The 21,829-nt window shown below is 39.3% G+C and overlaps 1 protein-coding gene across 7 annotated transcripts in view; it reads left to right on the top strand.

Moving 5' to 3' along the window:
* The window catches only part of sorcs1 (sortilin-related VPS10 domain containing receptor 1), a 190,538-nt gene that overhangs the window by 90,419 nt on the left and 78,290 nt on the right, over window positions 1-21,829 (top strand). For all 7 annotated transcript variants that reach the window (XR_015101929.1, XR_015101930.1, XR_015101931.1 and 4 more), the window contains exons 4-6: window positions 1,371-1,529; window positions 14,198-14,271; window positions 19,102-19,166. Coding sequence is in view for 4 of the 7 variants with exons in the window: in XM_086121207.1 (XP_085977333.1) it covers window positions 1,371-1,529; window positions 14,198-14,271; window positions 19,102-19,166 (298 nt within the window). In the remaining 3 variants the exon portion in view is untranslated. The remainder of the gene's footprint in view (window positions 1-1,370; window positions 1,530-14,197; window positions 14,272-19,101; window positions 19,167-21,829) is intronic.

A 21,829-nucleotide genomic window follows, 5' to 3' on the forward strand; every position in this document is an offset into this window, starting at 1 on the left:
CCGATTGTTATCAGGTGATCAGTTTTTTCATTTGTTAACAAAAAGAACAGATGTGCACACTTGAAGATGTGTCATGGAGTGATATAACAAAACCCCCCAACATATTTATAAAATAAAAATAAATACACACAAAATCAACGTACAGGTATGCACTGTGTAATTTAAGACTGCAAATGCCTGATTACTCCTACTCATTTAACGTAATGAAGGCACCTTGAAGTGCATTCTTATTACTATTTGAGGTTAAAAACAGTCCAGTGTAGACACCCACTGAGGTAAAATGTTTTACTGTTGGCATGTTGGAGGGGTTCCTGCCAGCGAAGGCACCTTATTTTAAAAAGTAATTAGTTAGAGTTACTTCTTCCCAAAAGTGAATGGGTTACTTTCTCACTTTGTAAAAGTAATGGGTTACTCAGCAAATTCATTTAGATTTTTAAAATATGTTTATCTGCAGTGTAAAATATGCTTCTAATACTGTTGCTGTGCCGGCACAGTGGTCGACTGGTTATTATGTCCGCCTCACGGTGCATGCAGCGGTGCAAGGTTCCATTCCAGCTTCGGCGGTCCTGTGTGGAGTTTACCAACCAATCGTGCAGGTGCATATGTTCTCCCCGTGCCTGCGTGGGTTTTCTCTGGGTACTCCGGTTTCATTCCGCATCCCAGAAACATACTTGGAAGGTTAATGGAACACTCTAAATTGTCCCTAGGTGTGTGTGTGAGTGCGGATGGTTGTTTGTCTCTGTGTGCCCCGTGATTGGCTGGCAATCAGTCCGGGGTGTCCTCCTCCTACTGCCCGAAGACAGCTGGGATAGGCTACACGACAGCATGCCCCGCGACCCTTGTGAGGATGAAGCGGATCAGAAAATGGATGGATGGATGGCATTTTGTTGAACTCAATAGATTGCAGCTTGCAACATGATTAGAAATAAAAATGTATCAAAATTTGAAATTAAAAATATTCACACACTGCATTTAAGTGCAAAACTATGACAGACACGTAAACTTAAATGTAAAAAGAAATAAAGGAAAACTGGGCCATTGGGGCGTGCTCTCTGTATTTGTATATTATTACACAGTAAACTGAGCCTTATCCAACATTCAAAAAGAACGAATATGTTAAATTATATTAGTTTACTTCTAAATGATGTCCACACGGAGCTTGTCCAATGGTGTGGGCATCACACCCACCATTCACATGCATCGAGGTTCACTATCACGATCAACGGCCACTGACATTGGCAAGCTGGAAAGACGCATGCACGCGTGTGTGCAATCACATGTGCAAACAAGCGCAAGCAGTAGAAAATGGATGGCTGGGCAGATACCTTCCTTTTTTAAAAATTCTGCGCTATGTCTCATTCTTTCCAAAGATTATGCTCTTAACAGATACTGAAGTGGAGAACAGTCTTCTGATCAGTTCTGATGAAGGAGCAACATACCAGAAGTACCGACTGAACTTCTATATCCTGAGCCTGCTCTTCCATCCCGAGCAAGAGGACTGGATTCTGGCTTACAGTCATGAGCAAAAGGTAAGGGAATTGGTTCAGCCTTGTTTGACGAATTCAACAAAAGTGGTGGCTAATCACTCAGATCAGCAGGTTAAACAGTTGCCGAATCCCGTCACAAAAGTATTTCAGCAATTACAATTTACTTACTTAGAGCCACATGTATAAGACAATTTAACCAATTTAACAATACTTGTCTCACACCTATTAGGCATGGGTGGATTAATACCAATATATCGATATTTCGATCCAGAGGGCTCCGTTTTAAATATCGATCCTCAAGCTAATATATCCATACCTGTCAACTCATACGGTTTAGCCATAGTTCATACGGATTTTGTGGTGAATCTTATGTATATGGCCGTATCGCACTAATCATACGGATTCTGAAAATTTCCGTTTTTTGTTTTTTTCCCCCCCTAACAGGTAGTTCCGTTTGCTTTTGCCCAGAATGGTGATAGTCTACTCGAATGCTTTCATTTACATTTCCAAAGTAAATATGAATGGATGCTGTAACTTCGAGCCGATGGGTCAGCATTTGGAGTTGGTGAAAAAAGTAACGCAGGAATACAACTCTGAACACAGTAATGCCACTAAGTAGAATGATTATTAGACATTAACCAGACATTGTATTATGCAGATCTACAATAAATATCATTGAAATTTTCGTGGGGTTTTTTCTGCCGTTATTTTGACATATAAAATGCTTTGGTATGTTATAAGGATTTTTTTTGTAGTTTATACAGGTTGGCGCTCCGAAAGGTTGACAGGTATGATATATCGATAGTTTAAATTAATTCCCTACATTTTCTTAATCTCTATTTTTTGTACATATTTCCTGAAATACAAACAAATTTTCCTGACGCCTTCTGCGTGCACGTAAGCACTGGCGTCTGCTCCCGCCCACTCTTACTTTTATTACTGCGTTGTGAAGCTGACTTGAGAAGAGGAGGAGGGGGCGTGGAGGGGTTTCACAGCAGGCACATGTGCCCGCTTTCAGTAGGTTTGACATCTCACAAGACACAGAGGTAACTATTTATAACATGCTTGATTTTTTTTTCACCTTGCAAGTTAAAAACCAAAACAAAACCCAGCGTGTGAAAAAAAGCCCTTACAGTGTATTTTTGCTGTGTATTTTGTCATGTTTTAGCTGCCGTCGAATGTCGGAGCGCGCGTGTGTGTGGAACTACTGTCAGATGGTTGTCGGATGTGTCACTGCCCAGTATTTATTTGTTTGACGTTTGATTTACGTGTCTCTGGTGTTTGAGCACACGCACGGCGACTTGAGCCCTGACAAATTAGAACGCGATCCTTGCAAAGTGCTTCAGCGGTCAGACATAACGATGATAAATTCGGCCATAAGTGTCATAAATGAGCCCAACGACTGAAGAAAATATGTAAATTCACCATTTGAACGATGAGACGCCAAAAAGTTGTAATGCCTGTTAGGTCATAAGCAGGCATTATCGGATACTTGCTAACCGTTAGCGTGTGTGATGTTACTATACTAATATATATTCAGACCTACTTTATGTATGTTTAATTATTTTTTTCCGTCTAGTGAGACGTGCAGTTTGCATTTACATGTTATGTTTCGTGGAACAAAGTTATATGTAGAAAGTTAAGCTATTGAATCTTTTGCATTATTGTCGCACTCTGCACATTAGTGCCCGATTGATTTACAGCCTCATATACATTTTTTACGTCACACTTGTGTGGCCAAATTATGTTGTGGTGAACACTTACCAAACCGTACATCAAACGATTTAGTAAGTTAAACCTGTAATTGCAGCAAGTTTTCATATTAATGAATGCTTTATTTGCCGTTAACTTAGTATCCTATAGTGTATAATACATCTCATATTGTTTTATTGTAATGAATATGAATGGTTGAAAAATACATTAGAAAAGGACCGTGAAAAAAAAGACCAAATCAAATCACAATCGCAATTTCGTGGGGAAAGAAAATTGCAATTACAGTATTTTCCATAATCATCCAGCCCGTATAAATATGGCGGTACAGTCTTTCTGTTGTCTTCCATACAAAGAAATGTGCACTGTTGAATTTGCATTGTGAGAGAATGCTATACATTTAATTTGGTGAAAAGCAATCATTCATAACGTACGTAATGAACATTCGGCAAGCCTCCTCGCTGCCCATCTTCAAAACCCGCCTCAAAACTCACTTGTATTCTTTGGCATTTGACTCAGCATGACTTAGATTTGTTCTTGGTTTTGCTCTTTGGTGCTTTCTACCGTCTTTATTACCGATTTGCTTTACTGTTTGTTGTATATGTTAAATTGCTCCATGTACAGCACTTTGTATGCAGCGATGGCTGTTTGAAAGTGCTCTATAAATACAGTTGAGTTGAGGACTAAGTAACCAAATAAAACAGTAAAACAACTGCATTGGCTATATTTAACAGTGCACCGTGATGTATTATACCACACAGTGACCTGGAAAGGTTAACAAAATAATTTAAAGTCGTTTGGTTTAAGTGATGTTGTGTGCAAACCTTGATCTCCCCCAATTGGCGTGAGCACAGCGACAGCGCACATTGTTTCTTTGTCTGAAATATTAATTTAAAAATCACTTCCGGTCTTGATATTGGCTTGCGATATTTGGCCTAGGTATTAATTAATATTGGATCAAATCCAAAATCGCTGCTATCAACCATCCTTAAAAGGGATCTTATAAGTTATAGTCACAACTTCAAATCATACTCACTGCATTTTTCCAGAAGTACTACTTTTTCCATAGTTTGTTTGGTCCTGGGACATACTTAGGCGCGACTTGTATATGAGAAAATTTAAATCAAAATCTCCGTTCCCTAATTGTGTTGGATGTAGCTGGTTGGCTATTGCACCTCTTGTTGCGTAAAGAATAAATCCTTGTTCTGGCTGAAGTCAAGGTTACCCTGCTCAAGCTATTGCCCCTGCGACCCGACCCTGGATAAGTGGAAGAAAATTGGTGTTGGATAAACAAAACCGGGTTTATCAGAACGGAACTGCATGTCTCTATTGAGCACAATGTACTGCAACTGTGCAATGATAATAAAGATTGTAATTCTGATTCACATATCACATTAGGGCGGCCCGGTGATCGAGTGGTTAGCGCGTCGACCTCACGGTGCAGAGGTCTGGCCTCGGCCTTCCTGTATGGCGTTTGCATGTTCTCCCCATGCTTGCTGCTGTGCTGATTGAACACTCGGAATTGTCCCTAGGTGTGTGTGTGAATGTGGACGGTTGTTCGTCTCTGTGTGCCCTGCGATTGGCTGGCAACTGGTTCAGGGTGTCCTGCGCCTACTGCCGGAAGACAGCTGGGATAGTACGCCCCGCGACCCTTGTGAGGATGAAGCGGATCAGAAAATGGATAGATGGATGGAAGGACATCACATTAGGGCTGCAATTGCTGTTACCGTAAGAGTTGGGCACCCACCCTAGTAATGTTGCTCGGAATATCCTGCTGATTTACATGATTATTTTTGGAGGATTACTGTTTATGATCATTGCGAAAAGTCAAAAAAACAATAATGCTCATAAATGATCACTTATGGTCTTCGGGCATAAGCACAATCATGCCTGTTGTGTATGTTGGAGGGCAGATATTGGCTCAAGATCCATCCATCCATCCATTTTCTGATCCACTTATCCTCACAAGGGTTGCGGGCCCATTGAGAAGCATTTTCATTCTGAGGCGCTTTGGCGGGAGTGTGGTGTGTGGTCTGCAGCACACATATCCAGGTAGTATGATTTCTAAAATGGGAAAAAGGAAAAAAAAAAGTGTGTGCGGGTTCACCATGTTCAGCTTACACTCCCATTTGTAAAGGAGTCACCAGAATAATGTACTTTTCACTGTTCTGTGTTCGCGCTGATTTTTTTAAAATCGTAATTTCAGTGATGGAAAGTGGCTAGGCACTGTCGCCTATTGGGTTTGAATCTTGACTCAAGGTCATGATACCGTGGTGATGAATGCGCTTAAATTTGTGGACTTTTTAGCCAAGATCAAAAGGAAAACAAGCCATTGTTGTTGAACGCCACAAAGGAGCCTTATCTGTGCTAATTAGTATCAGTTAGTCACCATTTCCACATGTGAATTGCAAAAAAATGTCTCATTAATCTGAAGTAGATTATTTATGATATGACAATAGTAAAACAGATTATAGAACATGTAGTGTACCTTTCGCATACATATGCAACTTGTCATTCAAAGCTGGTATCTTTCCATCAAAAATGAAAACAGCTAAAGTCATGACTATTTATAAAAGTGGGGACAGACATCTGTTCTCAAATTACAGACCAATATCACTACTACCACAGTTCTTGAAAATATTAGAAAAAATATTTTCATGCAGCCTCAATAACTTCATTCAGAAACATCTGCCATTAAGGGAAATGAATAAACTACTGGTTCATGAGGTCCACAGTACAACCTTTGTAGTTGCCTTGAGCCTAATGCAGAGTTCGGCAATACAAAATGTTCAAAGAGCCATATAGGACAAAAAAAAACAAAAAACAAGTATGTCTGGAGGCGCAAAAAAATAAAAGCATTCTATAAAACTTGAAGGAAACACATGCTGTATGTATGTAGGAGACTGGACTGTCTCAGAATTGTTTATATTAATCATTCCTTTATTGTGTGTTCACAAACGCTTCCATATAATTTATTTTGTAATTTCCTCGCCTGATTTTTTTGTTTTGGTGCATTTTTTTCGCTTTTCTTTGTGGCAGTTAAGTGATCATTAATTTTCGTTTTTCTGAGGGTGTCTTTGAACGCCTCTCGAGTCGAACGAGAAGAGAGAAGGCACGGAGTGGGACGCAGACGTGTCTGTTTGTCAAGAGTCTTGACCAAGACTGTTAAAAGCATAAATAAAGTATACGTTTTAAAAAAACAACACCACAGCTCTCATTTTTCAGAGCTGCAACATGCATCTATATCTATTTGAGCTATATTAGCCTATCAAAATATTTTTTATTTTCAATTTTTTTTTATAAAGCTCCAGGGAGCCACTAGATGTCGCTAAAGCGTCGCGTGCGGCTCTGGAGCCACGTGTTGCCGACCTCCAGCCTAACGGATGTGACCAAAGTGTGATCACGTCTAAAAGGACAGACTGCATCACTGCAGGAAAAAAAAAATCACAAAATACTGGATGTTGTTATGTAACTATAGTTAAAATCATGACAGGAAAGTGGAAACTGGGGGTAAAGCAAGTATATACAGTCAAACCTCGGTTTTCGAATGTCTCTGTTCTCGACTAAATCGGTTTTTGACCAAAAATTTCGAGGTTTTTTTTTTTTTTGCCTTGGATGACACCGAATTTCGGCTCTCGAACAAACTGAGCGCACTTGAATGCGTCACTTGACTCCTCTCGCCTTCCTTACACGAGGAAGTGACGCTTCCTCGGGTAGCGTTCCATTGTGCACAGACGTGTTCAATAAAGATTTTTTTTAAAAAAGGTTTTCGAACAAATCGGTTTTCGAACAGCCTTCTGGAACGGATTATGGTCGAAAACCGAGGTATGACTGTATCATTCAGTCCATTAAGACAAACAAGTAAATAGTATTTTGCAAAATTTCTCATGATAATTGCAAATCAATTGATTGTAGGATATTCACTCAGGTTTTGCCAGGTTATTGACTCAATGCCACCCCAAAACTGCTTGCCTTTCAATGTCCTTACCTCTTTTTGGCAGTGATGCTGCATTTGTTGATTGAGGGATACTCACAGATGGTGAGTTTGTAAAAGTCTCACCCTTCCTTCTACTCCGCCTCCTGCTCTCTGTCACGTCACTGACTATTCACTTATTTTTTCCGTAAAAATAATTAGCCTTTATTACCGCAATGATCATTGTAGCTCCAGCACTGTTTTTGATAAATATTCCACAACAACAGACAATCAAGAACTCAAGAACTTTCTGCAGAACGCCACACCTTAACTTGTATACATAGCTACAAAGTAAACAGATTTGTCCATGCTAGTTCATGGAATATCGTTGCCTTGGTTAAAAAAAAAAGGAAAACAATTGTAAGCGCAAAATTGCTGAGCTTAGCAGTCTATATAAAGTCTCAGTCACTGTGTGGGTTCATACGAAGACCCTTTTTCAACACAACACAATAACAATCAAAACACCTTCACGCCCTTCTCCCTCCAAACAAAACAAACAAATAAACAAAAACACATTTCTCCTTATGAGGGCCATGCTCTAGTCCAGGGGTGGCCAACCAGTCAGAGACTAAGAGCCAATTTTATTACTGTGTTACTGCAAAGAGCCCCCCCCCCCCCCACACACACACACACATACACACAGACACAAGACCATGCACTCGCGCACATATGCATGCACGCCACGACGAGCAACAGCCGGAATGCCCGAACATAAATAAAACCTTAAGACACAAACACACAAATCTCCCGCCCCATTTCCTCCTCCCACCACGCGCGGTCGACTTGGGACCAGTCTGCTGGCTCTTGGTCGATTACGATCGATGTATTGGGCACCCCTTCCTTTAAAACAGAGGTAATTCGCTGACTATCTTTGCACTTAGAGCCGTTGTCTGCGCATGAGCGGTGATTCAGTCATCTGATTGGTTGCACTCTATGTCAATCAAATAACAGTTTGGTTTGGTTTGTTTATTGAACATAAAACATATACAGTAATAATTTGACAGAAAAAAGTAAAAAAGAAAGAAATCAGTCTTCATTCAACACAGTTATTATGTTCAAGGGAGTAGGAAGAAGTAAAAAACGTATCTAGTCCTACCCCGTTATGTGTTTATATCTAATATATCATTTTTATATCAATCAGAAAAGAAAGAAAGAAAGAAGAAAGAAGTCTCTATTTAGGCTCATACTTTACCCTTAACCGTGATATTTTTACAACTTTTGGTTTGTATCGGGATTATATACATCCACATCCTGGCACTCTTGTGTCAATTTTCTCTTGTATTCATAATGGATATTTATATACCTTTCTCTATTTATCAACTTAGTTCTGATTCATCATTATATTTAATGTTTAAAATTTATCATTTTAACTCTGATTGATGTAGGTTGTTTGTACTATTTATTTGAATTTGTTTTTGAACTCAGCAAGCGATTTACTCATTTTCAGGTCCGTTTCGAAATTATTCCACAGATTAACACCTTGGATAGATACACTTCTTTGCTTGATGTTTGTTCTTGTTTTGAGTTTTTTGAATAAGTTGGTACCTCTTAAATCATAGCAGCTTTCTCGAATTTCGAAAAACTTCAGAATGTTTTGGCAGAGCAGGTTATTGTGTGCTTTGTACATTAATTGGGTGATTTTAAAGTCAACCAGGTCATAAAATTTCATCGTATTTAATTTGATAAATAGTGGATTTGTGGGTTCCGTATATTTTGATCTATTAATAATTCGAATTGCTTTTTTTTTGTAGTTTTAGAAGAGTGTGTTTGTTTTGCAGGCATTTCCCTTATTTCCACACAGTAGGTCATATATGGTAATAATAATGAAGAGTATAATGTGTACAAATATCTCTTATTTAGCACTTCCTTGGTTTTGTAGAGGATCCCTACGGTTTTGGCTATTTTTCTTCTTACGTTATCAATATGTGGCTTCCAACATAGTTTTGAGTCTATTACTAATCCGAGAAACTTGGTTTCATACGCTCTTTCTATGTCAATTGAGTTTACCATAATTTTAGCTTGGTGTTTGATTAATCTTGTGCCAAAAACAATTAACTTCGATTTTTTCAGGTTAAGTGACAATTTATTTCTGTCGAACCAGTTTTTTAATTTGTTTAATTCATTTTCTACGGTTGTCAGGAGCTGTTTCAGATTTATTCCAGAACAGTAGAAAGTTGTATCATCAGCAAATAGGACACATTTAAATTGTTTTGAGACCTTGCAGATATCATTTATATATAAGGTGAATAGTTTTGGACCCAAGCACTGACCTCTGAGGAACTCCATGAGTGATTTTCAGTTGATTCGTTTTTTTATTGTTGAGCTGCACGTACTGATATCTGTTTTCTAAATAACTTTTTATCCATTTATAAGATACACCTCTAATGCCATATCTTTCGAGTTTGTTCAATAATATACTGTGATCTATTGTGTCAAAAGCTTTTTTTAGATCTAGGAAAACCCCAACAGTAAATTCTTTGTTGTCTATATTAGTGGCTATTGCTTCCACAAACTCCATAACTGCCATTGAGGTGGTCCGTTTTTCCCTGAAGCCATATTGATTCTCACTTAACAGCGCATGCTTTTATATACAATGAAGTCTGTATTCTGCTCATATTTAGTCATGCTGTATAACCTTCCCATGCCCACAGCGTAGCTTGGCGTCCTTGTAACCATCATCTCCTAGAATTGGAATACTCTTGTATTATTCCTCTCTTCTTAGTTAGGTTTGATGGTTAAAGTGTTATTCTTCTCTGTTAGTTGTGTTTGTTCAGACACTTGAAAGAAACAATGTAGAATGCTGTTGAAGGTATTTCCTGCTCACTGTTTTTACAATCACCTTTAGTGCCCTCGAACCCCACCACTTTAGGGCCCCCCTCCACAGGACATGTTCAATATCAAAAAAGGAACTGTTATCTCAAGTATCTGTGTTCCTGCCATCAAACCAAATGGTGGGTAGTGGTGGTCTGGTCTCACCTCACCACTCCCAACTTCTTCCAGCCACACCGGGTCAGATGACATGTTACTTTCTTTGTTTCGGGGATTTGCATGAGAGGCGTACCTCCCCGCCTCTCATTATCATATTGTCTCTATATAATCTCATGAATGTGTTTCTTTTACGCTTCCTGATTCAAATCTGGCCCCCTCAGGAGCCCGAATCGATTCGTAAACGGCAGAAAGATAAAGTAAACCCTTCGAAGGAACTGTTCATCGCCTCCAGCCTTTATTTGGTTTACCAACATTCTCCTCGTCCGAAATTCAACGAACACGCGGGGAAGAGGAGGCCACTCTTCCCCCAACAAAAGCTATCAAGTCTGCGAGAAAATAGTTTTTCTAATATTTTTGAGAATTGTGGTAGTAGTGACATTGGTCTATAATTTGTAAACAGATGTCTTTCTCCACTTTTATAGATTGGAATAACTTTAGCAATTTTCATTTTTGATGGAAAGATACCAGCTTTGAATGACAGGTTGCATATGTGCGTGAAAGGTCACACTACATATTCTATAATCTGCTTTATTATTGTCATATCAAGATTAAAGCAATCAGTTGACTTTTTATTTTTAAAAGTTTTTACAATATTTGATACTTCTTCTTGTTTTACAGCAGTAAGGAACATCGTGGAGGAGTTTTTTTCTACGGATCTATCTATTTCAAACAAGTTTGTTGGATCAGGAATTTGTTTTGCTAGGTTACTGCCGATGTTGACAAAATACTCATTAAATTCAGTTGCTATTTCTGCAGTTTTTTCCAGAATAGTATTTTTGCCTTTGATAAAATACTCTGGATAATCCATTTTTTAGGACTATTTCTGATTACTTAGTTTTTCTTGTGTGTTGCTTTTATTCTGCTCTAATAGTGCATGATAATGATCTCTTTTACTGGTTCTTATAATATTTACTAGTTTATTTTTATAGGTCTTATATTTTTTTTCTGCTTCTTCAGTTCTCAATTTTAAAAACAATTTATATAAATTGTTTTTCTTTTTACATGCGTTTTCTATGCCTTTCGTTATCCATGGCTTACTTGGGTCTTTATACTTTTTGGAGACTTTAGTTAATGGAAAATGTTTATCATATAAAGAGATTATGGTAGACTGAAATACTTCAAACGCTGTATTTGGGTCTTCGTTTGAGTAGACCTCGGTCCAGTTTTGTTTTTCTAGGTCTTGCTTAAAGGCGTCGGTGGAGCGTTGGGTTCTTAGTCTTATTTCTGTTATGTGAGTTGTTGACTTAGCTTTTCTATCAAAATAATTATGAAAAACTGCAAAAACAGGTAGGTGGTCACTTATGTCATTAATGAGAAGTCCACTTTCCATTTTATGGTCAATCTTATTTATAAATATGTTATCTATTAATGTGGCCGTGTCTACTGTTATTCTGCTAGGTTTCAGGATTACTGGGAAAAAGCTGTTGCTGTACATAGTATTTATGAAGCCGGTTGTTTTTTTGTGTCCATTTGGGTTTAATAAGTCAATGTTAAAGTCACCACATATTATTCGTGTTTTCTTATCGTTGTAGTAACTGAGCATATCTGTTAGTTTTTTATTGAATGTGTCAATACGTGATCCTGGTGTCCTATAGATGCAACTTATGATGATATTTGATGCCTTTTTATTATGTATTTCAATGGTTAGACATTCCATTAAGTTTTCTATTGTGTTTGTCAATCTCTCGATTTTACTGCATTTAAGTGCTTTGTCTACACATATTGCAACCCCCCCCTCCTTTTTTGTTTTCCCTATTAGTTGCAAACATTTCATAACCTTCTATTTCCATTTCACTTGTTTTATCTTCATCAAGCCAAGTTTCTGATATGCAATTATTTTAAATTTATTCAATTTAGTCAGGTATTCTTTGATTTTTGTGAAGTTTTTATAGAGACTTCTACTGTTTAAGTGTATTACTGAAAGTGCATTTTCCAATTTTATATTAGTGTTGAATTGTTCATCCAGGTAATAGGCAGAGTTTGTTACCCTTTGTTTGTTCTTGAAGAAGTTATTGTCCGGGTCCAAATTGTTCTCGGGATCGAATGGCTTATAGTCAGTATGTTCAAAGGGTTGGAAGTCCATGTTTTTGGGATGTGAATTTCCCACTCCCACGCGGTCGTCGCTGGCTCCCTCGCTGTCGTCGCTCGCTCTCTCGCCGTCATCGCTGGCGGGATTGATGATAGGCTGACGTAGTACGTTCTGTGTATTAAGCACCGTTGTTTGAATGGCAGCGCCATCGCCGAGGCGTTTTCGACAATTGTTGTGTGAAAGCCCAGGAGCTGCATGGAACCAGCCAAAGAGCCGCATGTGGCTCGCGAGCCACGGGTTGGCCACCCTTGCTCGAGTCTATCACAGCTGTCCTCGGGCAGTAGGCAAGTTACACCCTTGAACTGGTTGCCAGCCAATCACAGTGAAATGTTCATTCACTATCAATGATAATCTTATGAACTCGTTATTACAGCGAATGTTTTACTTAACCTCAGCTCTAATGGTTGAAAGCAAGTGATCCACAATATATACCGTAAATATTTGCATCATGAGTTAAGACTGACGGCTGTCAAAGTGCTTAATTTGCTTGACGTCCGTGAACTGTAATTGTTCTCATTAGGGTTGTGTCGAGCCTAAATCGATCCCCTGCAAACTTTTGCAGATACTGGTCGCCTGTCAATCACAGGGCACATACAGACAAACAGTCATTCTGACACTAATTCACATTTGTCGACAATTGAGAGAAAGGGTCACCAAATGTTTCGGAAGTGAGAGCTACTTCTTGGGTACTGGTTCATTTTTAAGGGCTACCAGTGTGAGTCACACTTCTGAAATCCAACATTTGCTCGTGTTATGTTCAATGTTATGTTATTATTCCTGATTAACGATCATGATTATTTTGAAGAAAAAAAACAATTATGTGAACGCTTCAACACAATAGCGAGGGAACAGATGAAATTGTGTTGGGACAATTAATAGACAATTCCTAAATAATGGAATCAATGGTTAATCCTTTTTAATAATCCCTTAATCTCCAATTTCTGTCAAGCTCCACAGAAGAAGTCTTGGTTTCTTTGTGCTGAATCAAAATTGAATTGAATGTGAAGATTTGCTTTAATGTGGAAAAAAAAAGATCAACATGTTTGCCTTTTTTTTCTGACATGTTACAGACCAAACCAATAACTCAAGATTGATTCATTAATGTTTGTGCATTGTCATTGTGAAGTCCTGTCCTGTTTAAAGGGATGGAAATGAAAGCTGACATTTTAAATCGGATTCATCGATACATTGACAAAGTGATAAACAGATTAATATATTTTCATCACACTTTGGAAAATAATCGTTATCTGCAGCCCGAATAAATATACAACATTTCTTCTATCAGTCTCAGATAGTCAAGTCAAGTCAAGTCAACAGTATTTATAGAGCACTTTCAAACAGCCATCGCTGCATACAAAGTGCTGTACATGGAGCAATTTAACATGCACAATAAACAGATAGTGTTGACATTTTTAAATGATCACTTCTACAAAGTTTCAAGGAAATCACAATGTCCCACTATAGGTGCGCTAACACGACCGCAAGCTTGGGGGAAACCTGTTGTCTTTGGACAGGATGTTAGTGACCGCTAACTTAGAGTCTTCAATCAAACTAGAATGTCTGTTTTGCAATTTGGAAGGATGCTAGAATGCCCAGAGAGAACTCATGCAACACCGCACTGAACGTAGGGACTCGAGATTCAAAATCTGAACCTCAGAACTCTGAAGCAGGCATACTAACGACTGTGATGCCGTATACCATCAAATTGTTTTTTTATTGAGGGGGGGGGGCACTGAAAAGTGTCAACCATATTTATGTATTCCCACAAGAGAACTCTGCCAACACTCACAGTTTAAAACCGATTGTGCATTCCTGCCAATTGACATATATCAACCAGATGTACTTTTTCTTTTGTTGCATAGATGCTATTCCAAAACACAGTTTCAGAAGGTTTTTACTGTATTGTAAAATAGTTCCATGCTCATTCTGGTTGGTTTGTGTTGCATACAGCTCTACAGTTCAGTGGAGTTCGGGAGGAGGTGGCAAATGGTGCATGAGAGAGTGACTCCAAATCGTTTTTACTGGTAAGTGTTGAGATCTGTGTCCAACAAACTGCGGGCTGTTTAACTGTGAATTAAACTCTGAATGGCAGAGACTTAAATAACTTCACTTGGGAGTTTTTTTGTTTGTTTGTTTTTAATCTCAACTCAAAAATAGTTTTGGACTGTAAGGACTTTGATAAATATAAAGCCATTGTGTTTTCTAATGTGGACCTAGTTTTGACATTGAAAATGTACTGATTTTGGTGATTACAGCGAGGGCTGCACAATTAATAATCATGAACATTAATCACAATTGCATATCTATATTTTTTACGGCACTACTTTTGAACAAAACAATATATAAACCGTTTTCAGTGCCAAATAAAATGTCAAATTAGTTGATTATTATTTTAGGATAAATGCTAATTAAAATTAAAAAAAATAATAAATTAATAACATTTACCCAAGAATTCAAAATTTGTTAAGAGCTAACTGAATAAAAATGATATCATCTCTCTGGCCCTAAATCCGAAACAAGTCCAGACAATGGATGCAGAGCCCTTTCGAAGCTCGAGCTCCTCCCCATGATGCTTCTCACCTCCAATTTTTTTTCTTCTCTTGCCATGACCCAGGAGGGTACGCTCTCTTGTTATTTAGTCAACTGAATGAAGCCATAACTGAATGTTCGCACTCTTTCTGACTACTGGTTGAGAAAGTGATTGATTTATTGATTGCTCAATCCCCCCCACTTCAAAAATCATAACTTTACTGTAGATCTCAAAAACCATTGACATTCACATCGTCAATGAGAGCAAGATAGTTCCAATATTATAGATCGGTCAATACATACACGACAAGATTGACAAGATTTGTGCGAAGAATATATTTACCACATTGTGACAAGAGGTTTTGGCCCAACGGCAGCGAAATGCAGAACCCGCATTTCGAATGTTAATATCGTCAAACGGTGTTAAAGAAAAAAAACAACAACAACAAAAATCCATGTACCGGTATGTGAAAATTGTTTGGATAAACTGACAGTATAATAATATTAAAATGATCTTTTGAAAAAGCATTCTGGAGATAGAAAGGTGTGACCCAAGATTCTATCAATCATGTTCCAATCTTCACGTACGCAGTTATGCATGCGATGCGCAAGCAGTCTGGTGGCTACTTCTGTAGAGCCCCATCAAGCTGATGGTTTTCATGGACAAGAGTATTGACCTCCGCTGAGCAACAAAAGTTGAAAGAAGGAATTGGACAGCCCTCATAACGAATCATGGGTAAACATACCTGTATGTAATGGTAATTTCCAATGTGGACGGCTGCATTGCTAGGCCTGGAAATACACAGCCAAAGTGTGTATTGGAAAACATACGCTAGCTTGTTAAAATACGGCAGCATGCAGCACGCTAGCGTATGTTTTTTAAAAAGTAGCAGGAGCAAAATTTAATTTGTTCATACTTTATTCTACTGTACTCACGTTATTTTTTTGATCAATGGTTCATCCATAAATGCATCCATCAAACTGCCAGGTTTCCTCTCGTCATTGTCAAGAGTCAATCTCGGGGCCGTGCGGCTCCTCAGAAATTATGCCATCTATTGTGAAAGCTCGAACAACAGTGCAAGCAGGAACGTATCTGTCATCCATCGCTCCCACGCCACTCGCAACTTCACTTTGAATGCCCTGTTTACACCAGTGTCAAGCAGTTGGAGTTACTTTGTCAAGCCTCCCAGAATGATGGCAAGCTCCGAGTTCATTTGCTGAACTTGGTTTTTCACAGCGGCTGTGAGATGGTCGCGCATGGAGTCACAGATCAACAGGGACGTTGACGCGTGGAAAAAAAATCATCCGGTTCCTTTATGTGCACCTCACTCAGCCACTCTCTCATTTTCTCCTTGTCCATCCAGCCCTTTTTATTGGCCTTAATGACAACTCCGGCGGGAAACGTTTCTTTACGCCGCGTCTTCCTCTTAAAAATCACTATTGGTGGCACTTTCTGTCCATGACCATGGCAACCAAGCACAACGGTAAAAGCCGACTTCTCGTGCACTGTTGTGCGAATCGTTACCGAGCTGGTCCCCTTCTTCTCTACAGTGTGGTTCATAGGGAATTCCAAAGTGAGCGGCACCTGGTCCATGTTGGTGATGTGGTTGTGCTGGATGTGCATGTCGGCAAACTTTTTATTGCAGTAGGAGCTGAAGATGGGCAGCCTTGTAATCCGCCGTATGTTGCTTCGCCACGCTCGTTCGTCCTTGCCCGAATGGAAAGCTTTTGTAACCCAGCCTTGATAAGGCTGTTATTTTATTGTTTGTTCTGGAGGGTGATATTTGTTTGTGATACTGCTGTTTCCGAGGGACAATGAACGCACCGCACCGCAGCGCTCGGAGCGAGGACCCGTTAGCGAGAGAGACAGAAACATTCTCGCACTTTTCCCAGGCGGGTCGAAACGAAAGAACGATAAATGAAAACTAGTCCTTGAACCTCTACCTGTACAAGATAGTAAGTTAAATCCTGTGGCAATCTTTCTTTTTTTTCTTCTCAAGGCAAGAGAAGGGTTTAGAAGCGATAACGTTCCTGGTGAGTGTTTTTTGTTGAATATGTCCGATTAGCATTTCTAGCATTCGATTTGTAACATAAAAAAACAGTCAGGAATGAAGTTGGTGAAAATGGAGATTGTTGTTCTGTTGATGTAAGATATAACTGTGCCGTTATAAAAGAAAGAAAAAGGGATAAACCACTGTACCGACACGTGCGCTCCATAGCAAGTGTATTAGCATCGAGCTAAGCTAACGTGCTCACGGCGAATAGCGCTGTGGCCTTCGTTCGAGCCAACTTTAGAAAATCGTTATTTTCCCTAGCCGATTATTGCCACGTTTAGTGAATGCCTTGCGCACTTTGTGCAGGCTGTTTTTTTTTTGGGACTCATAGACCATCAGAAGATTGGACTACGTAGTCTGGAGATTGGATGCCACGTGGGACGTTGGTGAAGGACATCTTGGACTTCAAAGCCACCCGTCCGCTGGAGGGTGGTAGGACAGTTGAAAGGATTTCCCTCTTTTTTTTGTTGAATCTGAGATCTCAGTCGTTTTTTTATGGGTCAGATCTGATACCCAAAAAACAATTGATAAGAACTGATAACAATTTAACTTACTGTATGTTTTTTTTCCATTTCATCTTTATGCATTCTGGTTCAGTTTCCCATCTACTCCTATTGTAAATATTCACCCAATATATTTTTTTATAAAAACCTCAGTCAGTGTGTCTTCTTCCTGTTGGAGGTTTCCCCTTGACTCTAACTAGAGTCTGCTGTTGCCAATCTCGCTGTGACCTTAAGTAGTGCACCCTAACTCAAATAGATTTGATAGATTGACACACTTCCCCTTGACTGACAACTTAATAGAAGGGTGCCACTAGTAGCTGCACCTAGGGTGGCTACACTATTTGGCGAGCCAGCCAGGAGATTGGCATAGCAGCTTAGTTACCTCCAACGCAACCCCAAAGACACAGGTGACAGGTTAGTCTATTTGATTTTCTTTGCAAAGAAAAAAATGGATCTTTGTGAACGATTTGGAATTGATGGTCAGAAAACCTTGTTTGTTACAGGGGTTGAACAAATTTGCACCGATGATAACATTTCTGGATAACTATCTTGTACAGGTAGAGGTTCAAGGACTAGTTTTCATTTATCGTTCTTTCGTTTCGACCCGCCTGGGAAAAGTGCGAGAATGTTTCTGTCTCTCTCGCTAACGGGTCCTCGCTCCGAGCGCTGCGGTGCGGTGCGTTCATTGTCCCTCGGAAACAGCAGTATCACAAACAAATATCACCCTCCAGAACAAACAATAAAATAACAGCCTTATCAAGGCTGGGTTACACTTTCATAAAACGAAAGCACCATGGATTTGTTGATCTTGAACAGGTGCTCGATTCCCATAATCCTCTATGTAACTGATAGCTTTCAGTTTAAACTGTGCTTCATAAGCCTCTCTCCCCATATGTGCCAGTTTTGGGGGTCCCGAGCCAAACTGATGTTGTTTTGCACAAGGCACATATCAGCACCACAGTATAAACCTACTGGGGGTGTGCCTTTAGCATCCTCTTTCACACGCACTCATGCCCCTTTAATGTCCGCATGCAGTTACGCTCGCCTTTCCTCGTCAAGTCACACAACAACATTCACAGATTTTGGACCTCGGTGCACACATTATTAGGCACCATTTTGGAAGAATTTTAAGACTTTTAAGTGTGCCTTATGGTCATGAAAAGTAGGCCAAATGTTACTGTAAATGCATGGAATTCAATACAGGACTGTGAAGATATGATTTTTGCATTATTACTGCCACTCAAATTGAACACAAACTCAGGTTGTTCATATTCTAGATGTTATAAAATGTATGGAACTTGTAAAAATATTGTCTTTCTTTTTTACCCTCTTTTTCTGCTTCCATTAATCTCCCCCTCCGAGTTCTCTCCTGTGTCACGTGCTTGCAGTCTTTGCTTCTCCTGTGATCCTCTGGTCTCTTTAACACATTAAGTGTCATAAGGATAATGTGCCATAATGAGGATATTCTGTTCCATCTGCGGGCATCTTTGCAGTCGAGAGAAATGGCTTTCCCTCTTCTGTTGTTGTCAGGAAAAAAATTCCTCAATATTTTGGGGTGGGGACGGACTTTGGAAGGACCTTTACATTTGTATCACAGAGTAAACATTTGTATTTATTCATTTGTTTTTCATGTTATCGATGGCCACCTTAATTATGTTGATCATTTCATTGAATCTATAGCATATAGTCAAATTCTGAAGAATGTAAAGTTGCATTTGCAAAGAAGGCATGCACTTCCTTTTTAAAAAAACAAATTTTCACCTTGCAGGTCAAAAATGGGTTTGGACAAGGAGCCAGGTTTGATTCACCTGGAAACCACCATCTCTGAAGGACGTGAGTAATTGAATTTTATGTTCAGTACTCCATTCTGGTATGTCTTTGTACTGTTCTGGGATATTTGATGAAGTACAGATGAGTTGGTGGAAGCTGCCAGTTTGTTCAAGGGTAATGCAAATGGTCGGCATGAATGAACAAGTCTGGGGCCTCAAAATGACAATACTGTATAAAAAATAATGCATGCATTACGATGTTATGAAAACCAAGGGAAACAACACCATCCCCCTCATGTGGGTTAAAAAAAAAAATCATGACTTTGTGAATTATAACGAATGAATTCAAATGAATGAACTGGGATATTATGTGCTGATACAATCTGTCAAAATCAACCCCCAAAAATCTAATTGTCTCATACTATTCTGAAAGGAAGACATGTCACAGTCCAACAAATTAAAATAGCAACTGGATTATTCAAGAACTATCGATTGAACCAGAAGGGGAATAACGCAGGTGTGTATTGACATATTTTTGCCTTTTAAGAGTTCAGACATCCATTTCCAGGTACATATTCTGATAGTTTTTAAAATTTGTTTTCAAGAACATCCAAACTATACACGGCACCGTGTGTATACATTTAACCCAAGTTGGGTACCAGCCGAAGAGGGGTATGGTTCTGAGGCGGCCGGGTCTTCATGGCACCGGCGGGGAGAGGCTCCTCTACGCCGGCCGCAGCTCGGCCGGGACTTGACTTGTGGGCTTCGCGGTGGTCTGGGGAGAGGAAGGGCCGCCTGGCAAGTGGGGAGATGACCCCTGCCGACCCTCCCCGCGGGCCCCTGCTGCTTCGGGCATGGGGCCAGGGTGTATCGCTGCCACCGAGAAAACCCTCGTTGGTGGCATCATGAACTCTTGAAACTCCAATTGCATTGTCTTATTTAATTCATAATGTCATTCAAGGCACATGTTAAAAGGACATCCCGATCCGATGAGCATTTATTCATTCGGGAACTTCCCAGTTCTGTCCAAAGTGGCAATTGGGTGTGGCGCTGTGTTCCGTGTGACTGTGTGACACGGTCACACTTGCTTTGCGAAGTCCAGGCTCATTCTTGGCTTATTTTGCGATCGATGGGTTTCCTCAAACATCTTGTCAAATTGGATCGACTCCTGACAGCCTTGTCGCTTCTTTGAGAAAGAGAGTGGGTTTTGTACCTGTCTGATGTAGTGATGGGAATTCCGGCTCTTTTGGCTCCCAAACGGCTCCTCAGTTATTTTGTTGCTTAAATCAATTTACTACCAAAAATAATGTAAAATTATGTGTAAAATGAATTACTAATGTAAAAAATATACAGTTTATCAAATATTTATTATTTATATGGCTTTATTTATATTCTTCTGAACATACTCAACATGGAGTACAACGCGGAGTGCTACAAAAAATAAATTACAAAGTACAAAAACAAAGACCCATCTCAAAACACGGTCAACAAAAGTTCCAATCTCTGATTGTCTATATTTATAAGCTTTTAACTATTTACAGTAAAACAACATCAGTAAGCATTGATTACCACACAACAAATTCTAAATTAAAATTTGATATTGGATATTTTAACCTTGCACAGTCTTCACGCTGCCTTTGAACTATCAATTAAGTTGAAATGAGTCCAAATTTCACTGCGTTTCCTATCCATTTTCTCACCTTTCCACTTTCCACCATGTTGTTTTTTTCTCTGTAGCGCTATCGAGCTCTCTCTCGTCTCCCTGTCTCTCCTGTTCGTGTGCTGCTCTCAGTGTGCCGCTGTGTGTCTCTTACTCATCCCCATTCTCTTCACTGCAGTGTGTGTGTGCGTGTGTGTAACCCTCCCCTCGCTCTTCTACCACGGATCTTGACCAATCACGTGCGGCTTTAACCGAGGGGGGGGGGGGGGGAGGAGAAAAAAAAAGTCGGCTCCTATTAAGAGCGGCTCCCTATTAGGAGCCGGCTCTAAGAGCCGGTTCGTTCGCGAACGACCCATCACTAGTCTGATGCACTGCTAGCGATCATCATCGCAAACAAACTCCTCCTAAGATTGTACTAGAATATGGTGCCACAAATTGTTTTCACGTTTTCAATTATGTTTTCGAAAATCTTGTTCTTGCACTGCATGCACTTTTAGTCCTTTAAGTGAGCTATGTTTTATTTCTTAACTTTGCTCCTACATCTCTTTATCTCTGTTTGTAACTGTTTTTAATTGTTGCACTTATAATTGCAATATGGAAAGCATATTCAGTTACGTTGCTTATATAATGCGCTATGAATCCGTTTTTCTATTCTATATGCTGGTAAATGTCTAAACAATGTGAAAACATTTTATTCTTCATTAAGCAGCTGATTTAAAAAAAAAAACGATTTAGGATCCATCCCCAAACTATTCAAATACTTAAGTCTATATACTACATTCAACTTTACTGTTACATTATTGTATTTTTATTTTTATTGTTTTAATAAAACCCTTGTGTCCACAAATAAGAAGTATTTGAGAAAAGGGCAAATACTTTTGCATGGCACTGTCCATAACCTGTAACATATAAAACTATGAAATGCAATTCAAATCGTAAAAGACTATTATATGCCTTAGTTTTAACTTCACAAGAACATAATTATTGTCTTCTCGGCCCTGTACTGACTTTAAAGTTCAAATCTTAATATAGTTTTGTGCATCTGCAGCATTTACCAGTACTACAGA

This window comes from Hippocampus guttulatus, chromosome 9 (genome assembly GCF_054856545.1).
Source record: "Hippocampus guttulatus isolate MCC_2025c chromosome 9, RoL_Hgut_1.0, whole genome shotgun sequence".
Classification (NCBI taxonomy): Eukaryota; Metazoa; Chordata; class Actinopteri; order Syngnathiformes; family Syngnathidae; genus Hippocampus; species Hippocampus guttulatus.